Consider the following 23,690-nt stretch of genomic DNA (forward strand, 5'->3'; position numbering starts at 1 on the left):
GTAGACAATAATGCTGAGTCACATAGATGTGGGTTTGTGTTGGGAACGGAAAATATGAAAAACCCGCTGAAAAGAAAGAAGGCGTGGAAGAAAAATAGTAAAAGCCCGCTGAAAAGAAAGAAGGCGGTGGCAAGAAATGATGAAAACTCGCTGAAAAGAAAGAAGGCGAGGAGAAGAGTGACAGGATGTTCCCAACAGGAGTGATGTGTGATGTCTAAGTATTCTAATAAAGTCAGTCTGTGTTTAGTGTCTAGGCGAAGCCAACGTTGTTGCTCTGTGAGTTTAATCCCCCTTGTCAATGCCAAGTGATCTTGATTCCCATGTGCCCTCGGGAGCACGCCCATGACATACGATATATCCTTCCCAAGTCCGATGACCTTGTGATTCCCATTTGCCATCTTTTGGCGCCAGAATGGCCAATTTACATTTCTACCCCCAACAAGTCAATAATCGAATTAAAACCCGTGCACACTTACGGTTTTATTTTCTTTTTTTGTTTTACGGTAGCGGGCTACGCCCACGTTGTTTACGAGTCATATAGAATGTCTGAGTCGCATTTCATGCTCACCCATCAAGGTTCGATTTCAAAATTTTAAAATTTCAAAAACTTTTTGGGTCGACGACCCAGCATCAAAGTGATTCATTTTAAATTCAAAATTCGGGTCGATGACCCAATTATTCAACATTTTCAAATTCAATTTTCGGGTCGATGACCCAATCATTCAAAATTTTCAAATTCAATTTTCGGGTCGATGACCCAATCATTCAAAATTTTCAAATTCAATTTTCGGGTCGATGACCCAATCATTCAAAATTTTCAAATTCAATCTTCGGGTCGGTGACCCAGTATTTCAAATGATCCAATTTCAAGATCGATGATCCAAATGTGCTTATGTGATGATTATCGCTTGTACATTTTCTGTGTTTCAAATATAGCAGGATATGCTTCAACTGGGGGCTCTAAAGTCTTCGACTTTAGAGCCATCACAAACTGGGGGCTCTGAAGCCGTTGGCTCCAGAGACCATTATCAAGATGTAAAGGATGACATCCACCAAGAATTCAATTCAATACAAGAGTATTAAATGGAAGAATTCCGTAGCTGAAAGCAAATGATGAAAGTGGCGGCAACCTCCTCAGAAAGTCCCGTCCCATTTGGGCACCTGCCAGCAGATGATAAGCTTTAGGCAAATGTCAACAGATGATGAATTTTGGACAAATGCCAGCAGATGATAAACTTTGGGCATGTGTCAGCAGTGCCGAACTACGACGCGGGTTTGATTCCGTCAGAAACGGATACGTAGGCGCCTAAGGATAAGGCTCAATCCACCATATATGGAATTTTATGGGTCGACGACCAACGACGATAATTTGACACAACAGAAGCAAGAGTCAATCCCCAACGAAGTTTCAGGTATGGTCTCTTCTTATGGCTGGCGAGCTTATATACGCAAGTCTAATGGACTATAAACGACCCGAAGAATCCTCAGGTCGAAAGGGACCTGGGGTATACTTTGACTTTCGCCTTGTCCAAGCCTCAGTCAAAGTGGGGGCTCTGTAGATACCCGTATCCGTCGATATTGGAATTTATAAAGAACCCGACAAACACCCGATGATGATAGGACACGTGTATTCTTTAGTTGTCATTGTCATTATTTGGAGCTCGTTTTACGATGTAGAATGGGCGTCGTCGATGAAGTATTTTATTAATTTAAATGATATTTAAATTAATGTTTTTTTAAGTGAATTCATTTTATTATTTTAAATGATATTTAAATTAATATTTTTTTAGTGAGTTCATTTTATTATTTTAAATGATATTTAAATTATGGTTTTTTTTGAGGTGAATTCAATTTATTTTATTTTATTTTGAATTTATTTTCCCAAGTTTATTTTATTGAAAATAAAATTGATTTGAAAAATCATTTTATGAATATATTTGATTTGAAAAATCATTTATTTTAATGTGTTAATTGATTTGAAAAATCGATTTTAAAAGCGAAGAAAAACTCGTTTTAAAAGCATGTTTTTGAGCTCGATTTTAGCTCGGTTTTTGGGCCCGTTTTCTTTACGAGTTGGCACGAATATCGAGTACACTAACCAACCTAAGCCTCTACCCATCCAACCCAGTTCGAACCCCCATAACCACGGCCCAAATTCCATCCCAAACACCCCCCAAACAGCCCGCATATACACGAGCAGCCCCCCTGTTTTGGCAGCTCAATCCCGAGCCCAAAACCCGCTCCAAACACCACCAAAACCCGTACCCATTAACCCTAACCCATACCCTAGTATCCTACCCATATTATCCTAGCTTAATCACCAAGAAAACCCCTCTCAAACCCTCACAAAAGCTGCTGGACAGCAGCCATACGGGATGAAGCCCGATTGCCTCTCCCTCTCTTTTAACCTACTTTAACTCCTTATAAATACGACCCCTTCACCATACATTCATTCCTCTAAGTTCTCCATACATCCTACCATCACCCATAAGCTTAAAACCTCAGAAACAAACCCTAATTGCCTCCCAAAAACCCTAAACAAAACCGACACACAAACTGAAACTGTTTGTGTGTCCTCTTCGAAAACCCATTCGTTCCTCCATCAAACCTCCATAAAAACTCGAGTTTCTTGTTCCTAATTAACCAAATAACATCCATCTACACATGAGACAAAGAATTACGAGCCAAATTGCCATTGAGAGTACACGAAATCCCTCGAAAAACAGAGTGAAATAACACTCTGTTTTCGCGGTTTCTTCTTGTCTGTCCAGTTCTGTTTGTGCTCGTTTTTCGTGCCCAATAGCCCAAAACGAGCAGGGGTTGCTTTAAGATCCTTGTTCTCCTCTCTTTCTAGTTTCCAAAACATCTTTTAAATCGAATTTTCGTCGTGAAACGAGGGAGATATCACTGTTTTAAAATCGCTGTCCAGAAAGTTTCCAAAACGCGTGTTTGCTTTATTCTTCGTCGACGACGGCCTCTCGAGATAAAATCTACCATCGATTACGACCCAAGACGGTGTCAACGATACATGTAGGTTGAGGGTGCATCAAATCCCCTTCTCTTTCCTCTCTTTTATTTCGTTTTCTTATGCTTTTTTTATAGTTTGTTTTTTGTTTGTTTTCGTTTTGTTTATCGATTGTTTTAAATTAACTATGAAACTAGTTAGTCCGAGTATGAGTTAAAGTACCACCATGAACACCCGCGTTGACTTGAGATGGGAAAAGAAACCGCTACATCAGTCGGTCGTACACCCCCGTCTCATTTACATATCCTCGTGTTCAAGGTAGGGCATAAATAAAACAATTGTCTAATTTCGTTCTTCGCTTTTGACCCCCTTGTTGTTTCGGCCAATTCGACATACCCTAGGACCCGTTGTATGTTAGTTTAACCTCTGATTGTTAACCTATGACGTATTTAGATGACATTAATTTAATTTAATAACCTAATTAGACACGATAGGTGGCTTCGACGTAAGTTATAAAATCAATCGACGATTCTGTAAATAATTGAATGCATCTCTCTCTTTCACCTAATTTCTCGCTAGTATAAGAGTGCGTGATTAGCACCTTCTTATTGACACTCGATGAGTTAATTTAATTAGCGAATTTGACCTAATTAGACCCTTTAGGCCGTGTAGAATGCACCCTCATGCGACAATCAATCAACATCGTTTTTAACTCATTTTCTAACTTGTTTCCTATCCCTTTTCGCAATCATTCGATCTAACCAATGAATCTAACTTAGGAACTAGGTTGGCCTCGTCTTGGCCGTGAGGGTGGCCGTCGGTTTGGGCCGTGAGGTGGCCGTTTTCTTTACCTTTCTCGTTTTGTTTTTATACCGTTTGTTTTCTCGTTGTTTCATTGTTTGTAATTTATCGTTGGTTTATCGAGTTGTAATCTTTCAAGTTTGTTTTCTTTTATCGAGTCAAATGATTTCTAAAAACCTTAGTCTTGTTTGGTTAGACGGTTGTTCCCCAATGTTTGTAGAAGCGTAGTAAACCGCATGTTGTCTAAAGCAACATGGCCCGGTTTATGCTAATGCATGCTTTGGTGCGTAGCCCTATGTCTAATTCGATGAGATTAAGCGCGAGCACGCATTACGAGGAGTGACCCAAGGACCGTGGGTCATGTGAGCCGTGGGCCACCCCTCATGTGCACGGTTTTCAAGGCCAAACGGCCGTGTGTGTTGTCATGTATTGCGTCGTATGTAGCATTTGTATTTAGATCGAGTTGTATCTTTAATTTGTTGTTGTGTCGGCATGAAATGCCTGGTTTGTAATAGGTAGATCCCAACGGCTCCCCCATTCCCCCTAAGCCTTGTTTGTTTGCTTTACATGTTGTTAGATCAATCAACCCACATGCTAAATTACAACTTTGACAAAGTTAGTTTAGTTGCATCTAAAACGACATAGAAATTGTTGTCACATGATAGGGTTAAAACAACGTTTGCATATCATACATCGTAGTAGCTATGACCTTGTTTGAACTCCGACATTTGACTTAGTAGAGGCCGTTATCGACGGGCGGGGTTGGGTGTCCTTATGGGCTTCCCAACACGTACCCTCACCCCTTACTCAAGATCTATGGTTTGTGGATCCGTCTAAATACCATTGGATTACGAGAGTCATTCAAATCGAGTGATATAGGGTACAAGTCTTTATCTTTAATCACTCGTAGTCGATTGGCTTTATGCTTTTCGATGAAAGGTGTAAAGTTGACTTGAACGGTTCCAAGTTCCCAAAAAACTTGGTGGCGACTCTAATTTGTCTTAATTCGATTCGAAAGAACCTCGAGTCGATTATGCCTAGTGTGGATCCCGCGGACGCAGTTCCCGAGGGCCTTGTCCACAGAAATCGTCACATATCTTATTTCAAATAAATTCAAAATACAAACTTTGAATTGATAATTTATTTTTCAAATAAATTATAAAAGCTTAAATTTTAAATAAACTCGAAAATAAAGAAGATCGATGAAATAAATTTCATTTATTTCAAAATAATTAAAATTTCATTTAAATTATAAAACCGTCAAATAACGCTTGTCCCGCATCACAAAACGAAATCCGCTAATGAGCGATGTAAGTAAACATGTGTCCTATCATCATCGGGTGTTTTGTCGAGATTTCTGTAAATTCCAATATCGACGGATACGGGTATCTACAGATTGGTTGGCATAAAGTTTGTTTACCGAAATCGGTTGGTGGACTGGGGATAAAATCTTCTGAAGCAGCTAATAAAGCTCTTCAAATGAAACTCTTATGGAAAATTCTTATTGATAAGGAAAGAATATGGGTCAAAGTGATTACTAAAAAATACCTGAGAAATTGTTCACTCTTTGATCATAAGCTTAATTCAGTCTCTTCGTGGCAATGGCGTAAACTTATGAGTCTTCGGGCTCTATTTACAAAAAGGGTTGAGATGACAGGTAGGGAATGGTAGTAATATTAAATTTTGGACTGATAATTGGGTCTTTTCACACCCAATTACCAGCAATATTGGTGATGATAGTATCCGTGATCTTAATCTTTTGGTTAAAGCTTTCATAACCTATGATAAACAATTAGATGTTTGTAAATTATCCAATTTAGTGAACAACGATATTGTTAATCAGATTAATAACATCTCACTGCCACATAATGATATTCCAGATACCCTTCTTTGGGGGTTGTCCGTAGATAGAAATTTTTCTACCAAAACAGTAACATGGCTAGCACAAGGTTTGTTCGATCAAAGTCTTGAAAAATGTGAATTTCACTGGATTTGGAAATTGAATATTCCTCCAAAGTTAAAATTTTTCCTTTGGAAAGTCTGTGTTGATGGCTCCCAACGAAAAGCAGACTTCTTAAAAGTCATACTAATGTCCCACCTATTTGTGTTTTGTGCAACCATCATATTGAAAACAAATATCATTTCTTCTACGAATGTCCCTTGATTGGTTCGATTATCCAAGACATGAATATTATTAGCTTTAACAACTTTTTGTCAAATTATGATAATATTACAAGTCAAAGCTTTCTTATGAAACTCAATTATCTCAAAGACTTAATTCCAAAAGATGATTTCATTAAAATTATCTTTATTTGGTGGAATGCATGATTTTATAGAAATGACATTATCTTTAACAATGTTCGTATCAATAGCAGCAAAATTATTATTTTATGTAATAATAGCATTAAGATCTGGAATGAGACTAGACATAAGGGTCTCAACAATCCCCAAAAAAATAAGTCAACTAGAATCAATTCTAGTAAGGAAGAAATATGGTGGGAGAAACCTAGAAACGGTTTCCTAAAGCTAAATTTTGACGGTTCGAGAATAGAAGGCAATAAAGTTGTTTTAGGATATTGTACAAGAGATCATAATAGTAAAGTCGTTTTGTTAGGAGCAAAAAAGTGCGGATCTAATAGTACTCTTGTTGCGGAAGCTCTCGCTTTAAAAGAAGGTATTTTAGCCACTAAACACTTAGGAATCTCAAAGTTAATTGTAGAGGGTGATAATTTATGTGTTATTAACTCACTTCGTAGTACTTGACAAATTTCATAGGAAATCTCTAGTATTATCAAGGATATGAAACTAGTCATTTCTTCGATGAACTGATAATTAAATATTGCTTTCATGAAGTGGTTTGAAAGTCGGTGGCTTTAACTTATCTTACACATTCGAAAAGATGAGATAAATTGGTACCACACTAGAGAATCAACCTGGAAAAAAAAAAGTCCGACTCAATTATGGTTAAAGACGGATCCTTCCGTCTAAAATGAAACTTTTGTATAGGTCCCCGTGTAATTAGCCGGATCAAGACTCCACATCATTCTTTTGGTACATCATTCCTTTGGTAAATGCTACCTTGAGAATCTGCTTCCGGGTTTGTCGAGTACCAAAAACAAGGTACGCAACATCGCTATTTTTAATAATTTGTCCTTTTGATTAATCATGGTGTCTTAGACGGGTAGTTATTTGTTTATCTTTTATATTCAGGGTAAAGGTAAACAAATGATTGATAGGGAGGGAGGAAGGGAGAATTAGAATAATTGCGTATAAAATGGGTTGAGATTTGAGTGAGATAATAGCATTTGCGGAGATGACTGAGATGGAACTACTAGTATCTAGTAATTTGCAAATATGAGAAGTATGGTATGAGTAGCATTTGTGACCCTGACCCATCTACAATAGGTGGATAGCTTTACAACTCAAAATGAATCGGGTTGAATTCATGACTTTCGTAGCATTTGTAATTTTAGTTGCAATGGTGCTGGAAGATGTGAAGAATCTTGCTAATCAAGTTTATAGGTTTTAGGGTTACGACTTGTTTAGTTTCAGTCAATGCTGATTTTGAAGGAATAAATAAAGGAAGGAAATTTATCAAGTTCTGAGAAAAAAAAAAAATAAAGGTGGTGGTAACATAGGAATTGGTTTGATTTCATCCGAATGTGCAACGACAAGGTCAAGTATTGTATGCCTGATACTGTAAAATGTTATTTGAATGATAACCATTAGGTAATTGTAGGGTTGGCAAACAATTGTATTACTTGTATTTTTGACAAGTAAGATATAGAATGCAACTACTCATTCAAGGACATGCCTAGCTGACTCAAATTAAAACTGTAGAATAGACTATAGATAGGTCATGCTATGTATAGAAGTTTAGAAGGAAGTGAATTTAGTCAGATTGAAGCTTTGTGAATCTGTGATTGCAGGATGCTATTGTTAGGGGAACATAGGACTTGTTCTTTTCTAACTTTTTGGACTGATTATAGTAGAACTGTTTTTTGAAGTTAACTGACGGTTTTCCAAATTGTTGAGTGATAGAGAAAGTATGGATATCAGTTCAAAGAGAGGAAACGAGCAGCATATAAAGAAAAGTATTGAGAAACCTCCGTATGTCGTTGCTGAAGATGATACAAAGCCTGTTCTCCGAGATCCAGTTAGTAAATTTCACTTCTCTTTGTTATTGTTATTACTTATGCGTTATCATTATGTTTTAACAGGATTGTAATCTTGTTTTGGCCGCAATCTGAAAACTGTCTCTTTGGCCTTATCTCGACTGTTGCAGTCAGCCTGTAAAGGCATCAAACTACAGTCCTGATTACCATAAAATCTTTTACATTGCATTTATAGTCTACATTTGGTGCACTGCATTTTTAATCTTGATGTGCTACAAAATTTGGCAAAATGCACCTTTTTTTTGTCCCATGGGAATTGGGAAATACCCAAGTCAATGTTATTAAAAAAAATTGTAGATTTTAATATTTGTACAACAAAATTTGGCAAAATGCACTTTTTTTTTGTTTTAACATTGCCCTGGAACACCATGTTATCAGACACAGATCCGCAGTTGGATTAGTTGGATGTGTGAAGGCTGAAAGGTCATTGATGATAGGGCATTTCAAGTATCCTGATGAACTTGGATTGAATGATAAATTTGTCTTCGAAAACATATACTACTTTGGCAAGTCATAACTGTGTACTGGTTTGGTTGATTTGGGTCGATGCCTTGCATGTTCTAACCTTAATTCATCGGGTCATTTATTTAGTGTTTTCTTTTCCATTTTGATTTTTTGAATATGAATTTCATGGCATCTCAACTGTTTGTGTTATTGACCTCACAGTTATGGAGTTCGGACCCTACTCAGGCTGAACAAGCAGTACTCCGATTGCCACCTTTTCCTCCCAAAACAAATGTCCAGTTGAAATGAGGTCCTCTCAATATTGTTTCTTGGTGTGATTTAGGACACTCCGTTGTATGTTTAGTTACATTTCTCTGCTTTTTTGCCTATGAAATGTATCGGCTCTCATGGTTGTGGTTCTGCTGGTGTTATGCCGCAAATATCAAGAGGGTCATTATCTTTATTTTAAAATTTTTGCTGACTCTGTGTAAAATTAGAAGTTTGATGTTGGTCTAATCATAGGTCTGTGTTGAACATATTCATTGGATTCGTCAACAAGGACAAACCTTGCACATGTCGCTTTGCTCGTAAACTCATTAAACAATAGTACCTGTGATGTAGATTTCAGTCCCGTCAACATCAATATTGTCCTTGTGCATCATCATCGACACACATTATAGACAGAGACTGTTGTACCATTTCATGGTGATTGATTGTGTATATGTAGCCTTTGGAATACTTGTCTTGAACCTACATTTGAACATGATCAGCCGAGCTTGAACGATTTCAGGATGATGTGTTTATAAGCAACCTACTCTGCTTTTATTTTGAAGTGCTCTCTCTTTCTCGTCTTTTGTTTACTTGCACTTCCTCCTTCCGGTGATATATTGTCATTTATTTATTTATTTATGTAACAATAAAAACTTATATAGGAGAAATATAGAAAAATTAATAAAATATTGTGTAATTATGTGAGTCGCAGTCGGCCAGTCGTACTTTGAAGTGTTTTGCTACAACAAGTTATGTAATGTAATTACATAATTTGTTTATGCACAACAAGTCTCATTCAATTATGTTAGCCACGACCAGCTGCAGGGATTGGTGCCTGTAATTCAGCAATTTAATCTCTGTCAGGCATCATATGAAGCTTCTTTTGAGCTACCAATTTAGATTTCCTTTTCAAATATATGGATTATGTTAATGAGTTATTCGGGTTAGTCTCATGAATGATGCTCCGTAAACTGAAACATGAACGGATCACCTAATAACCTACTTACATATGAAAAATTCCGTATGGAGTAATAACAAAATCCGAAATATCAACTATTTTTATTTCATTCATCCAAACTTCCTTATCCGAATTTTCATCATCAAATAATTATCTTATCTAACAAGCGACGACTTATACTAGTAATCAATACTCCGTATTTCACTTGACATATTAGCTCGAAAATTGTTTAAAACTGTACAATATCTAAAAAAACACCAAATCTGACTTATACACATTCCGTATTAGAAAAAACCGCTACATCATTAATATGTCCCTGGTGGTTAAAACACCATTTCAAAAAAGTAATGTGAAAAGGATAGGTTTAGGCAGTGTTTAGCTTAGGCACCGTCATTAAAAGAAGTTGTCATTAGTAATGAAGATTCGTTGATGTAACGTGCTGGAATTTGTTGATTAATAATACGAACGGGTTGTTTGATTCGCTAGAGTAATTAAAGTTTCAAGAAAGTAATTAATTTCTACTCTTTTTTAAATTATATGAAATAGAAAAAACGTGTTTGGTTGGAATGTGGGAAGTGAACTACTCATCTAGGAATCCTCTATTTACTAAAAGAATAACTGAAACTAGGAATTTTCCCGCTCAAATCACCCTCGACAACAAATTGGGCCTTAATAGTAAATAGGTTTGGTTATTCTAAAATATTGGGATTAAACTTTTATTTATTCTATATAAACTAGTGTAGAACCCGCGCAAATGCGCGGTTTTTTAGATAATAATATACAAAGGCTTTAAATATTATAGCTTGGTAAACGGTATAAGAGAGAAAATTTGATAGTTTTCACACCAAATAAGATTGATATTTAACTGAAACTAATTATATAAATTATTACTTAATTATTAAAAATAATATTATTATACAGTTACATTTACCAAAAGAATAACCTCGTAATGACTTAATTATACAATAAAATTAGACAATTTGCAAAATGAGATAGTCAGCTTGTATAGTACCTTTGTAGCAAAAAAAAAAAAAAAATAGGAAAATAGAACTATGGAAAAAATTATGGAGAAAATTCTTCTCATATCATCCTCTCATTATTAATGCAATACCACATTTGTAGTAAATCAAAATATCTCATTAATGTGTGTTTACAAATTAAAAGTTAGTAATAGTATCTCCTATTTATGGTATATAATTAATACTTGTATGATATAGTGTGAGGAGTGAGGACCAATACAAAACATTTTACTTCAGTAGGAAAAATTGAGAGACCTCTTATTCTTTTAATAAAAGTGATGTGTTAAGTTACTTTCTAAAGTAATCATTATTGCATTATGAAAAATTTAGCAACTTATAATCTATAGTTTAATACCAATTTTATTTTATTATAATGAAAAAAATCACAATTTTGAATTTAATTAAAAGATTAGAGTATAATTATAATTATAATAAAATTATATTTTAAGGAAAATATAATGGTTTATTAGAAGAAAATTTTAATTATTTCCTTATTAAGGCAAATGCATTTTGGAGAGGAAACTAAGAGAATTTTTATTCTCTTAGTAGTAAAAAAATAAAAGGGGGATGTTGGCCTACGTTATACGAGTAAGGCTCCGTTTGGTGAAACTATATGAAAAGCTACCTAAACCCTGAAAAGCTACCTGAAACCTAAAAAGGTAGCTGAAAATTACGACCTGAAAAGGTACCTGATTTTTATTAAAATTGTATGGAAGACTAGCTGAAAAGGTAGCTGATATTTGGCCAAATGACGTAAAAGGACATGACTTATTATTGTTATCATTTATGTTTTTATTATTATTGTTGTGTTATTGTCGTTGGCATTGTTAGTAATTAGAAGAAAATGTAATTTTTTCACTATAATTGCACAAATCTTCAACATGTTTCAAAATGACGGAAACAATAATTAAAATATCACGATAACGTAAAAAAAATATATATCAAACAGTATATCATCAAAAAATGTATTTTATGGATACGAAGTAAGTTTTCTATTAAACCATACATAAAAATAGTTAATTAAATTGCACCCTGAATTAAAGTATTGATATTATCACGGACGCTTTTCATTTCCGTAGAAACTATTTAATTGGGTTTATTTGAGATCATAATATAAAAAATAATAATATTGGAGTAATATATAAAAAGTTGAAGGGTAAAAAAGGTAAGCAAAATATAATCAGGTACAAATCCCAAATGCTACCCTAGGTAGCATTTCATTTCAGGTACTTTTTTTGCTATAAAATGCTACATGCCAAACACGTTCAAGAAAATAAGTTATCTGAATTTTTTTTCAAAAAACCTACTTCGATAAAAAAAGGTACCTGAAATGCGCTACCAAACAGAGCATAATTCTTATTTCTCAATATTTGTAGAGAATATATTACACGTAAATACTTTAGACTACCATATATGTTACGTATGCTATATTCCATGATATATGTCAGTTTGTAAGATTACTATATATTTTACTCATATTATTATTATTATCACATTTTAACCATTTTTATTTTATTATAATATTATATTAAAGAATTTTCTCCATCACAATTATCTTCGTCTCTTATTTGAAATATACATGGCCAAAATACTAATTAGTGTAATTTTATAAAATACGAAAATGTCTCTAAATTAAAACACATTTTTTATTAAAATTAGTAAATGTAATGAGATTTTGATTTTTCGTATGTAAGATTGTCCTCAAATTTTTGCTTTTCTATCCTAATAATTAATAGAACACACTAATATTGTAAACTTTAACCGTAAATTTAAAGTGTAATTACTAATAATGCTAATTTCTATATATTACTACAATCTAAAATACCGTGCATTTGCAAGGGATATAAACTAGTTTCTTAGTTAATAATACTAAAAGTGCTAATTAATTTATTAATAGAAAGTAAAAAAGAGGAAGCATAAATTCTCGTTTTAGATGACAATTTTTCGTTTCAAGCTTTAAAGAGGAATATGTGACAATTTTATGGTTACATGTAAACACAATGATACAGTAAGTGTTATAGCTTATAATAACTTGTTTTTTAATAGTGATCACGTCTGATTATAAAATGGTTCGTAAAATGATTACAAAATTTGTCTTATTATTTCACATCAAAACCGTGGTTTGAACTTTGAAGTGAACTTTGAAGCAAGACCAACAAATGAAGAAGAACAAGGTTGGTTGGTTGGTTGGTTGGATATAATAGAGAAGGTCAAAGCTATCGAATGTGTAACGCGTCTCACGTCTTAGGAAATCGCGTCTGTCTAACACCAACTCCAATACGGCCCATGTCGTATTTAGTCCCTATATAAATATATACCGGGGATATTCACATTTTGTTAAACACGCACACTAATTACAGGTTCCTCATTTTCACAGATCTCTCTTTTCTCATCCCTTCCATTTATTCCCCCTCTTCCTTTCTTCCATTTTTTTGGTACATTTCTTTGCCCTCTTTATCATCATCATCATCATCATCTTAATACTACTCACTCTGTATTGATTTTATTATTATCCATTTATATGTGAATTTGTTCGATTCATTTGTCATTTTGTACCTTGTTTGTTGCTGTTTCTCATTAGAAGATTATTGTTGTTTGTCATGTCATTTTGATTCCTTTCCTTTTTCACTTTATGCCTTTCGTCCTGTTTTTAAATCGATCGTCTGTCCCATCTTGTGTCCCCCTTTCCCCACCATCTTAATTACCCTCTAATTTATTGATTACAGTAATCCAATTATTCGGACAAATGAATGGATGGTAGGGGAGTAAATAAATGGTTGAGATGGAGGTAGTAGAATTTAAGGCATCTAAATATTAATTACAGTAATCCCATTATTCGGACGATTAATTTACACAGACTAACACTTATTAACAACTGCATTGACATTATCAACTGCTACTCCCAATTATAAAAATTCAAACTATAAATTATTCAGCCTCATCTCCTTATGCCAGTCGGCGATTAGATCTCGTAGCGTGGCAAAATGGGATGTTATTTGAAATTGTCAATGACACACCAACTTGGAAGAATTCTATTCTCGTAAACAGATGACTAGATCAACTTAGGAGATCTTACTACCCTTGTATTTTTCGAGCTTAATACTTGCTGAAATTGATCACACATTATGTAGGATGGAGATCCTATGCTCGATTTAAGATGATTAGATCAAGCTCTCAGATTGTAGACTTATAGTACTATCATAATTTTTTTTGCTTAATGCCCCCCCTACACTCGTAGCTGGAACATTTCCCTCACTTACACTTTTGTGTTTGCGCTTGTTCTTCAACGACCTTAATCTGCTTCTTCATGATTCATATCTGATAAATTGAATTACCGTCGTTAAAAACGCTCCTCCTCCCATTTGATGGACTACTGTTTTTATCTGTACTTAATATACTTGCCAATATTGGATCTATGATGTCATTAAAATGAATTTTCGTGGTCAAGGAAGAAAATGAATTATGCTACTCCTATATGCTAAAGTAAAAGTCCTGAAAAAATGATATTTACCCCGTTAGTAAGTGTCCTTTTGTGAATGGTGACCAATTTGTTCATTCCTGTAGAAACATGGCTGATGAGACAAATGGAGTTGAATCTCCCCAAAACGCGAACCGCTCAGTTCCAAGATTGAACCAGAGAATCCTATCATCCATGTCAAGAAGATCTGTTGCCGCCCATCCGTGGCATGACCTTGAGATTGGTATAGATCCTACATGATTATCTTTGTCACTAGGTTTTATGTTTATACTGTGACTCATGGAGCTTACCCTGTTCGCACATTATTATTGACAGGTCCAAAGGCTCCTGAAATTGTCAACTGTGTACGTCATCTGTCCCTTTTCTGTGTAGTTATTTAGCTGCTGCCGAAAGCACTGTTATCCAATAGCTTCGACTAGTAAATGAATGGCAATGTGTGTTCAAACTAATACTGCTTGAAGGTGAAGCCTTGACACTAGATTACCTACCATTGTTCTGTTGCAGGTTGTCGAAATTCCCAAGGGAAGTAAAGTCAAATATGAGCTGGACAAGAAGACTGGGCTAATTAAGGTGACTTATTCTCCATTCTTGTTTGTACTGAATAATTCAAATAGTACTCCCTCAAATCCCAATTATATTGTCCCTAGTGGACTTTGATGGTCAAATGATATTGACTTTGACCCATATTTGCTCTCGAAATACAGTTGTTACAGATTTTTTAAATGATAATGGTTAGAGTGTACTTGTATAGAAAATGACAAATTTTGCATTGTATCTCTATTTGCCTTTGGATTGTGATGGAATAAAAGCAAAATGACTTACTAAAGTGGTTGCGCTTCTTTCTATTGTGAAGTAGCCGTCCTTCAATGTAGTTCTACGCAATTTTCATCTCGGGTTATTGGAAAGCAACCTCTTTGTGTTGCTAATACAGGGGTAAAGCTTCGTACATCCAACCCCCCTACCGCACTTTTTGTGGGTCCCATTGAATGTTGTTGTTGTATCCCTATTTGGAAGAAAGAAATAGTCAAAGTTGGACATTGATTGACCACAACAGTCAAATGTGACAATAATCTGGGATGGCGGTAGCTGCTTGTATTTATTTGTTGCACTGGTTTGTGCAACTTCAAATATCAAATAACTCCATATGGCTATATTAGGACTTTCTCATCTCTTAAAGTTCTATTTTGCTTGCCTTTTTACAGGTTGATCGCATATTGTACTCATCTGTGGTCTACCCTCACAACTATGGTTTCATTCCCCGAACATTGTGTGAAGATAATGATCCCATGGATGTCTTAGTACTTATGCAGGTAAAGCATTGTCCTTTGAGTTTTGTGGAGTATCTGTCTTTATGAGTTGACATTAATTTTCCATTTTCCTCAGGAACCAGTAATCCCAGGTTGTTTCCTCAGAGCACGGGCCATTGGTCTGATGCCTATGATTGATCAGGTACGCCTAAGTTATAATGTATAAATGTCAAATATAGAACGACTGTTTGGAGCCTAAACAACTGTGTTTTGAATATGCATTGACCAGGGAGAGAAGGATGATAAAATTATCGCAGTTTGTGCTGATGATCCTGAAGTTATGCACTACACTGATATCAACCAGCTTCCACCACACCGTTTGACTGAGATCAAGCGCTTTTTTGAGGACTGTATCCTTCTATATTGATATGAGTTGGTCCAGCTAACTATTATTTTCCCCACAAATACTTGTGTCAGGCAGTTTCACTTGCTAGTTGCTATGTACCAAATGCCTTATGGAATAGTTGATGAAAAGTTCTTCCATTGGGTATTCTGGTATTTAACCTACCATTCAACTACATTTTTGTAGAAAACCGCCTGACAACAGTTACAAGAGTCTTTTGTCATCTGTCAACAGAAAATTGTGTGCTTCTTAACAATTTGTTAGACAAGAAAAATGAGAACAAAGAAGTGGCAGTGAATGAGTTTTTGCCAGCAGAGACCGCTCATCAAGCTATCCAGTATTCCATGTAAGCTGATGCCATGAAATATACTATTTTGACTTTGAAGATAACAAGTTCCAACTTCCTTAACTTGCTATCTCTACAGGAAAATGCCTAATTCCTAGTATATTCATCGGCTGCATTTTTGTTTCTGTTAAATTTTACAGGGATCTTTATGCGGAATATGTTCTTCATACCTTGAGAAGATAAGTGATGCAAGAAAGAATCCTCCACCAGCCATGTTGGGAATTGGATTTCTTGTTGAAGTCAGAATTTGTTTTGTAGTCCTACTTGTCTCGAGTCGTTTGTCTTTGGTTAACTAGTATCTTATTTACTGTACTAAGGATCAGGAGCTTTGAGTTTTCCTGTATTATTTTTGTTTGTTTTATTTATCGTAAGAAGCCTCCTACCATTCTCATTGGAAGGGGGCAAATCTTTTTGGTTTTAAGTATGTATCCCTAATACTCAGTCAAGTATGACTACAACTACTTGATATATGATGATGATGAAATGAAACTGTGATTCATTCTGAATTTATTTGACAAAATTTACTTGATATATGATGATGATACATTCTTGTTGTCAAAGATTCAAAATACCCCTCAGATCTGACAGGATTGATATTGTGACTTTCAGACGGGTTGGGCACGTGTCATTCAGATTGTCTGAATGCATTCGGATGTGATGGTGTGACACTGCCAAACTAGTTGCCCGTGCGTTGGTTTGGATGTGTCGCGTTTGATTTCGTAGATGCCATTTAGCTCTAATGTATTGTTAAAGACAATCCTAGAAATCCGGTCCAAATAATTAGAACTGGGTTTGTTTGACATAGTTGATAACCATAGCATTAAAGAAAAGAGTCTGACCAAACCTGTAAGGAGTCGAAGGTGAACAAAAAAGTTTAAAAAGAAAACGCTAGAAGGAGGGCTTGAACCTCCGACCTTGTGGTTAACAGCCACACGCTCTAACCAACTGAGCTATTCCAGCTTCACTGCTTTATAATCTTTTGTCGTTTATTTATATTCTATGACATGATGTTTCCTTGCCCAACACTAGATGTTAGATAAGGAGTAGGTTATTACAAGTCCTAACTCAACCCAATAAAATTTCGTGTCGTGTTCTTATCGATCCATTTACATAAATGGGTCATTAAATCTCGACCCACACTTATTAATTATGTTTCGGGTTCGTGTCGTATCTTCGGGTCGTAATAGTGTTTGCTAGCTCTAGTTATAACGCAATGCAATTAGATGAATATTAGTTCTAAGCTTAAAAATACAAAAAAAAAAAAAAAAAAGTTACAATTTTTTTTTTGCGCAACTATTTTTTTTATATGATATTTTTTCGAATAACATGTGATATTGTATTGAAGAATCTGTGATATTGTAACGAAATCTCCAATCCCCAATAAAAAGGAACATTAGGCAGACTAGGAGGGAGTATTTTGATTGAAAATAAATGATTTTTCTATTTGTTTATGCTTGTGCATTTTTGTCGTTGTAAACTTAAATACGTGCGGTTTTTTTATTGCTATGACAATCCTTATCTTTCTCATTTCGTCATTATCTTTCACCTAAATGCGCATATATTTTGAGCAAATATACAAGTTACGAATTCCTAGAGAAACAAAAAAAAATCAACATTTAGCAACAACGTAGTAACCTAGACTCGATAGAAAATGAAGCTTAACTCCAAAATTTAAACTCCATAAAATTAAAAATCAAGATCACATTTTTTTTTGAAATAAACCCAAAAGGGTTTAAGAATTAAAATTACTAGATTTCACACAAGCTATCACAGTGATATACGGAGGTAAATACTCTGACCATCTACGAGTACCTACTAAACACGGTCTGTAATGAGCCCGTCCATGAGCGACCATATTATAGTTTCTACGAACCCAACTAAACGAGACACTTTCAAACGGATTACAGAGAACATAAATATCATCTTAAACTAAGAAAATTACATTGTACCTTCCGTCGCCGCTTTAGATCGTCAATGATAGTATAGCAATCACCATCCATGTTCACTTTAGATATATTCATCCGTCTAGCTTCCTTTAAACCTTGAAAAACCGTCTCTGTTTCCGCCATAGTAGGATTCATGCTTCCCAGCCTCTGCACAACCACGCCTCACTCAACCATACCTCCCTCATCCCTACTGTTAGGGTGCAAACTCATGTCCTACATCGGTAGAATAAAGATGGAAGCTCATCTTTATAAGTGTCTACAAAATATCATAGTATGAAGCCTTTTGGGAAGAGCCCAAGAGTAAATCCGTGAGGGCTTGGCCCAAAACGGACAATAACGTACTATTATGGATGGTGGACACAGATGCAGCAGAGGCTCAACACAGGGATATTCACGCTTCCGCACAACAAGTGGTATCAGAGCCCAAACTTCGACTTGGGCTAGACACAGAGATTCATCAGGCCAAGACTTGAAGATGGACGTACACTATAAGGCGTGGAACTTCTATAGCTCGAGGGAGAGCTAATATGTTTGCAAGAAGCGACATGGGACTCATGGTGTTGAGACAGGGTCGTCCAAGAGAAGATGCTAGTGACCCGACGAGGTGGGCTGAGGCTTAATGGAGGCAACAAAAAGCGGTCCATGGTAAGTCCAAAGGCCTCTATACAAAGATTAATCGTGTCGGTACAAACATGTGATAGAAATAATTAGACAATATTATATCAACCTAATTCATCATTTTACATATATTAGTTATTGCATGGCTTCCCTAGTCCCTATACTGAGGTAAATTAGCTACTCATGTTGAAATGTAAACTACAAACTTTGATGTATGAAATGCTAGACATGATTATATAAATGATATAAACTAAATGGTGAATCATAAAATGTAATATTAAACTATGTGATATAGTTGAAATACTAATGACGAAACTATGTGACAACTAATAATGAAAACGTAAACTAAATAAACTAGAATTAGAATTACCGAAATAGAAATGGAACTTGCAAGGAAGAACAATTGAGGACCAAATGCTTGAATAAATTAGAATCAAATGTTTAACAAGTATCAAATGCTTAATAATATTAAAACTAAAATGAAAACTAAAAGAGAATTTTGTACTTAAGGCTAATAGAGAGTGAAATAGTGTATGAAAGACGTATGAAAGATATCCTACAATGACGGATTAAGGCTCATATTTATAATAAAACTAGTTTGAAAGCCCGTACTTCGTACGGGTTAATGACCTTGATTATTTTAAAACTAAGTTATAGAACATTATTCAAATCCGGGTGTCACATAATTCTAAAAAAAATGAAATATCCTAATCCCTTATGGTCCCTTGATACGTACTTGATTCTAAGCATTAAGTAGCCTCTAAAGCTTTGTTATCTCGAATTCAAGCAAAATTTAAAAAATACTAATCATCATAAGTGTAAGCCAATAGGGGCGTTTTGATAACCCTTATGATTAATATAAAGATAGGTGTTTATAATTCTAAAAAAAAATGAAATATCTTCATCCCTTATGGTCTCTTGATGCGTACTTGATTCTAAGCATTAAGTAGCCTCTAAAGCTTTATTATCTCGAATTCTAGCAAAATTTATTAAGTACTAATCATCATAAGTGTAAGCCAATGGGGGCGCTTTCATAACCCTTATGATTAATACAAAGACAAGTGTGAAATTAATGAATAGTTTACATTTGCTATATTTTGGTAGGGAGAATAAAGCAAATGTAAACTATATATTGACTCGGACGGAGGGAGTATATATATTTTTTTGAACCATAACTACGTACCCTTTAAATATGGACAATTTACTTACACATGTCTTTCTTATAAGTTAGTCATTTCAAATTTTTTTGTTCAATTAATAAGACCGTCTTACATAATAATAATAATAATTAATCTTCTAATTACTGATACATAGAGTTCATTTTTATGTTCTTTCTTTCACAAAGCACATGTAATGTACAATCCTATGATCATCTTATTGCTATCATTCCATCGTAAAGGCGTAAAAGATAAATCCGTCTATGTCTTTGGCCACTATAAGCAAACATATAATTTAGTGACAACAAAATTATACTATTAAGAGCTCTCTTTCACAATTGTTAAGTGACTCAAAAGATTTTGGGTTGATTCCCAAGTTTCAAGGATAGCTTCTATTTATAATCATAAGATCACCCTACCTTATGCATGCTAACCTTTCAATTTGGGACAAATCTAATATTTATACGTAGTATGCTCACAACACCTCAATTATTTTTCAATGTGGGACAAATAACATACTAATAAATACACCATCTTTTACACATCTAGCTCGACATCCAACCCGAATCCCGAAATACCGACAATTGCTACTCATTATATCTAATAGTAGTTATATTTAATATTTAATAATATGAGCAAATACTATATGTTAATATTCGTACATTCAACATCCAATCCGATTAATAATGAGCAAATACTAACAAACTAATCTTATCTAGAGTCTAAAGTTTTTCGCACGTATATAGGTAACATTTGTGCAATTTTATCTTATTGCTAACAAACTAATCTAACCAAATCGTGTTAGTCCAGTGGTAACCGGGTTAAACCTTGAAGCTTGCAGAAATGCGGGAATTGAGAGGTTCCGGGTTCGACTACCAGTCGGGGCGATGATCACTTGGCCACTACAGCCCCCAAAGGGGTGGCTTACATGGTCCATGTGGTGGTGTTGGAATGCATGGACCCGGGGGGATTCAACCCTCCCATCATCAAAAAAAAAAAAAATAACAAACGAATCTTATTTAAAGTCCAGTGTTTTTCTTACGTATAAAATTAACATTTTTTTTCTTATAAATATTAAGTAGTTTTTAAGGGTTGGACTCTCTAGATGAAAAAAATGTTAAAACTTGAAAAATTAACATTATGTAATGTTACTTTTAAAGTCTCTTATATAATAAGAATACTACTGATGTATGTTCGTTATTTAAAAATTCAGCTTAAAAACTAAAAAAAAAATAACTTATTGCTAAACTACTAAATTTGAGTAGAAAAGGAGATGATATAACAATATATAATTATATAATTGTGAAACCACCAAAATTAAAAGTATAATACAAATAAATTTCACTATTGTGGAGGTAATAATACAAACTCTTATAAGAGCTATCTAAGACAATATTTAAGAGACTCAAAAGATTTTGGGTTGATATTTAAGTTCTAAGGATGACTCATATTTATAATCATAGGATCACCCCACATTATGTTAATCTTTCAATGTGAGACAATTCTACTGTTTATAATAATAGGATTAGCACACCTTATGTTAATCTTTCGATGTGGAACAATTCTACTATCTATATATATTTATAAAAGAGGCTTTTTTCGAGCGATTCTAGAGCGTCCACATCATCAAAAATCAATTTAGGATAGTATCATAAATAATAATTTTTGATGTAAAAAATAAAGTGGAGAATATTTTAATTATAATAATATATATATTTTCTAAATTATATTCAAGTGATATTTTCAATTTTTATATAAAAACTTTTCCATTTCATTTGACAACAAAGTATTGTTAAAAAAATTATGAAAATAATATAATTAGATTCGTGATAAAAAATGCTATCATTAGAGTATAAATTGTATATCATTTGCACATACAAAGATAGTGTACCTCTTAGTTCTTAATACATTATATGTCCCACATTGAAAAATAATGTAGGTGTGGAGAATATACTACGTATAAATAATAGAATTGTCCCACATCGAAAGATTAACAAAGTGGGTTAATCCTATGATTATAAATATGAGGCATCCTTGAAATTTAGGTATTAACCCAAATCTTTTGAGTCTCTTAAGTATTGTCTTAAAGAGCTCTTAAAAGTTTGTATCATATCTCCACAATATGATATAAAAAATAAAGTTGATATTTTTTAATTATTATAATATATATTTTCTATATTATATATATCAAAGTTATGTTTATAATTTTTTTATAAAAACATTTTACATTTCATTTGATAAAAAAACTATCGCAAAAAAATTATATAATTAGATTTAGGATAAAAAAATGAAATTATTAGAGTATGAATTTCATATCACAAAAAAAGAAAAAAAAAGTGTGATTATTAATAGATAGATGTAATTCTTAGTATATTATATGTCACACATTGTAAAATAATAAGATGTGGTGAACATACTACGTATAAATAGCAGAATTGTCCCACATCGAAAAATTAACATAAGGTGTGGTCATCCTATTATAAATAGTAGAATTGTCCCACATCGAAAGATTAACATAATGTGTGCTGATCCTATTATTATAAATAGTAGAATTGTCTCACATCGAAAGATTAATATAATGTGGGATGATCATATGATTATAAATATGAGTCATCCTTGCAACTTAAATATCAACCTAGAATCTTTTGAGTCACTGTAGATACCCAGTATCTGCTGAGACTCCAACAAACACCAGATGATTATCGGACTACAACATGTTTTGGAATCGCGGCGTTTGATCGACAGTTTGTGTACAACTTTACGTCGGAAAACTTAAAACTATTTCGAAAATAAAATATCTCAAAACATTTCAAAAATACCTGGAGTGTTCAATGCACGATGACGGGGTCGCAACGACACTAACTAGAGTCAAAACCGACACCGGACCAAAAACCGACTCAAAAATTCAAATCCCGACTCCAACAACGAGTCAAACCGAGTCACCACCAAAAACAAAACATTTCAAATCTTCTACCTTAAGTTTTCCCGGATTCATGTTGGTCAAGTACCAAACATGTGACTACAAAACCTAGGATAGAACAAATCATGATTGCGTTTGTTGTGAAAGTGACAAGACAACTCGAAGAACCGCGACGTGGCTCGCGCCTCTTTGAGCAGCCCAAGTGGCCACGTCGCTCAAAACTCACACAACCACTCATTCTCCTATAAATACCCCTCAAATGCCCTCCATTTGAGACTTACGCGAGTGTCCGCCCCCTCTTTTCTCACTTAAAATTCTCGACTCGACTTCTTAAGTCACAATCCGACGCGTATTTACGACCTACCGATCGTAAATACAAGCCTTACACATTGTTTGGTACCGTCATCGTGCATTAAATCACTTGACCGACCATTTCAACCACTACACCATCACTAATATTAAAAACACTCTTTTTACTTACCAAAACGGTTTTAAACCGAGTTTTTTCCGATCAAACGAGTTGTTACACTTACGTCGGTCACTCGCCATAACCAAACATATAAGTATGAGGGTGTAAAAATCCTCTTTTATTATGTTTTCATTTGTTTCATGACTATAACATGCTAAAACGTGCATAACATGAACCAAAACAATGGAATAAACGAGCCAAAACTGATTTTTGGCCTGGGACAGAAGCCCCTTGGTTCGCCGGCTAGCCCGCGCCTAAATGGGGTATCCAGGCCAGAGATCAACCGTGTTTGTTCTCGTCATTTCCCTTTAATCCATTTTCATATTTGTAATCGGTTTTCACCATTTCAAATATTTTCGAACCCTTTTTATTTCATGTTATTTGTTTTAACCATAAAACATTTTTCACCCTTGGTTCCTCATACCATGACGGTTAAATCCGTGTTTCGGTGATAATATTTGGTTAACGACATTT

The 23,690-nt window shown here is 34.5% G+C and overlaps 1 protein-coding gene, 1 long non-coding RNA gene and 1 other non-coding gene across 3 annotated transcripts; 2 read left to right on the forward strand and 1 right to left on the reverse strand.

The window, feature by feature from the left end:
* Window positions 1-6,716: 6,716 nt before the first annotated feature.
* On the forward strand, window positions 6,717-8,923 carry LOC141606732 (uncharacterized). Its single transcript, XR_012526795.1, has 3 exons — window positions 6,717-6,886; window positions 7,808-7,922; window positions 8,608-8,923. It is a non-coding gene; the product is annotated as an uncharacterized LOC141606732 (long non-coding RNA).
* Window positions 8,924-12,911: 3,988 nt separating this feature from the next.
* LOC141606756 (soluble inorganic pyrophosphatase 1-like) lies at window positions 12,912-16,626 on the forward strand. The gene is made up of 9 exons (XM_074426039.1): window positions 12,912-13,067; window positions 14,197-14,333; window positions 14,426-14,454; window positions 14,615-14,680; window positions 15,313-15,420; window positions 15,494-15,559; window positions 15,647-15,767; window positions 16,025-16,106; window positions 16,247-16,626. The coding sequence occupies exons 2-9, from the start codon at window positions 14,201-14,203 to the stop codon at window positions 16,287-16,289; spliced, it is 648 nt and encodes a 215-aa protein (XP_074282140.1). The 5' UTR covers window positions 12,912-13,067; window positions 14,197-14,200; the 3' UTR covers window positions 16,290-16,626.
* Window positions 16,627-16,992: 366 nt separating this feature from the next.
* TRNAN-GUU (transfer RNA asparagine (anticodon GUU)) lies at window positions 16,993-17,066 on the reverse strand. Its single transcript has one exon. It is a non-coding gene; the product is annotated as a tRNA-Asn (tRNA).
* Between the last annotated feature and the right edge of the window lie 6,624 nt (window positions 17,067-23,690).

This window comes from Silene latifolia, chromosome 1 (genome assembly GCF_048544455.1).
Source record: "Silene latifolia isolate original U9 population chromosome 1, ASM4854445v1, whole genome shotgun sequence".
Taxonomy (NCBI): domain Eukaryota; kingdom Viridiplantae; phylum Streptophyta; class Magnoliopsida; order Caryophyllales; family Caryophyllaceae; genus Silene; species Silene latifolia.

Coding starts and splice junctions, on each gene's coding strand:
- LOC141606756 (XM_074426039.1), top strand. CDS start 14,201: ATGGCTGATGAGACAAATGGAGTTGAATCTCCCCAAAACGCGAACCGC. Junction 15,560..15,646: donor TGATGCCTATGATTGATCAG/GTACGCCTAAGT, acceptor TGCATTGACCAG/GGAGAGAAGGATGATAAAAT. Junction 15,768..16,024: donor CAAGCGCTTTTTTGAGGACT/GTATCCTTCTAT, acceptor ACAATTTGTTAG/ACAAGAAAAATGAGAACAAA.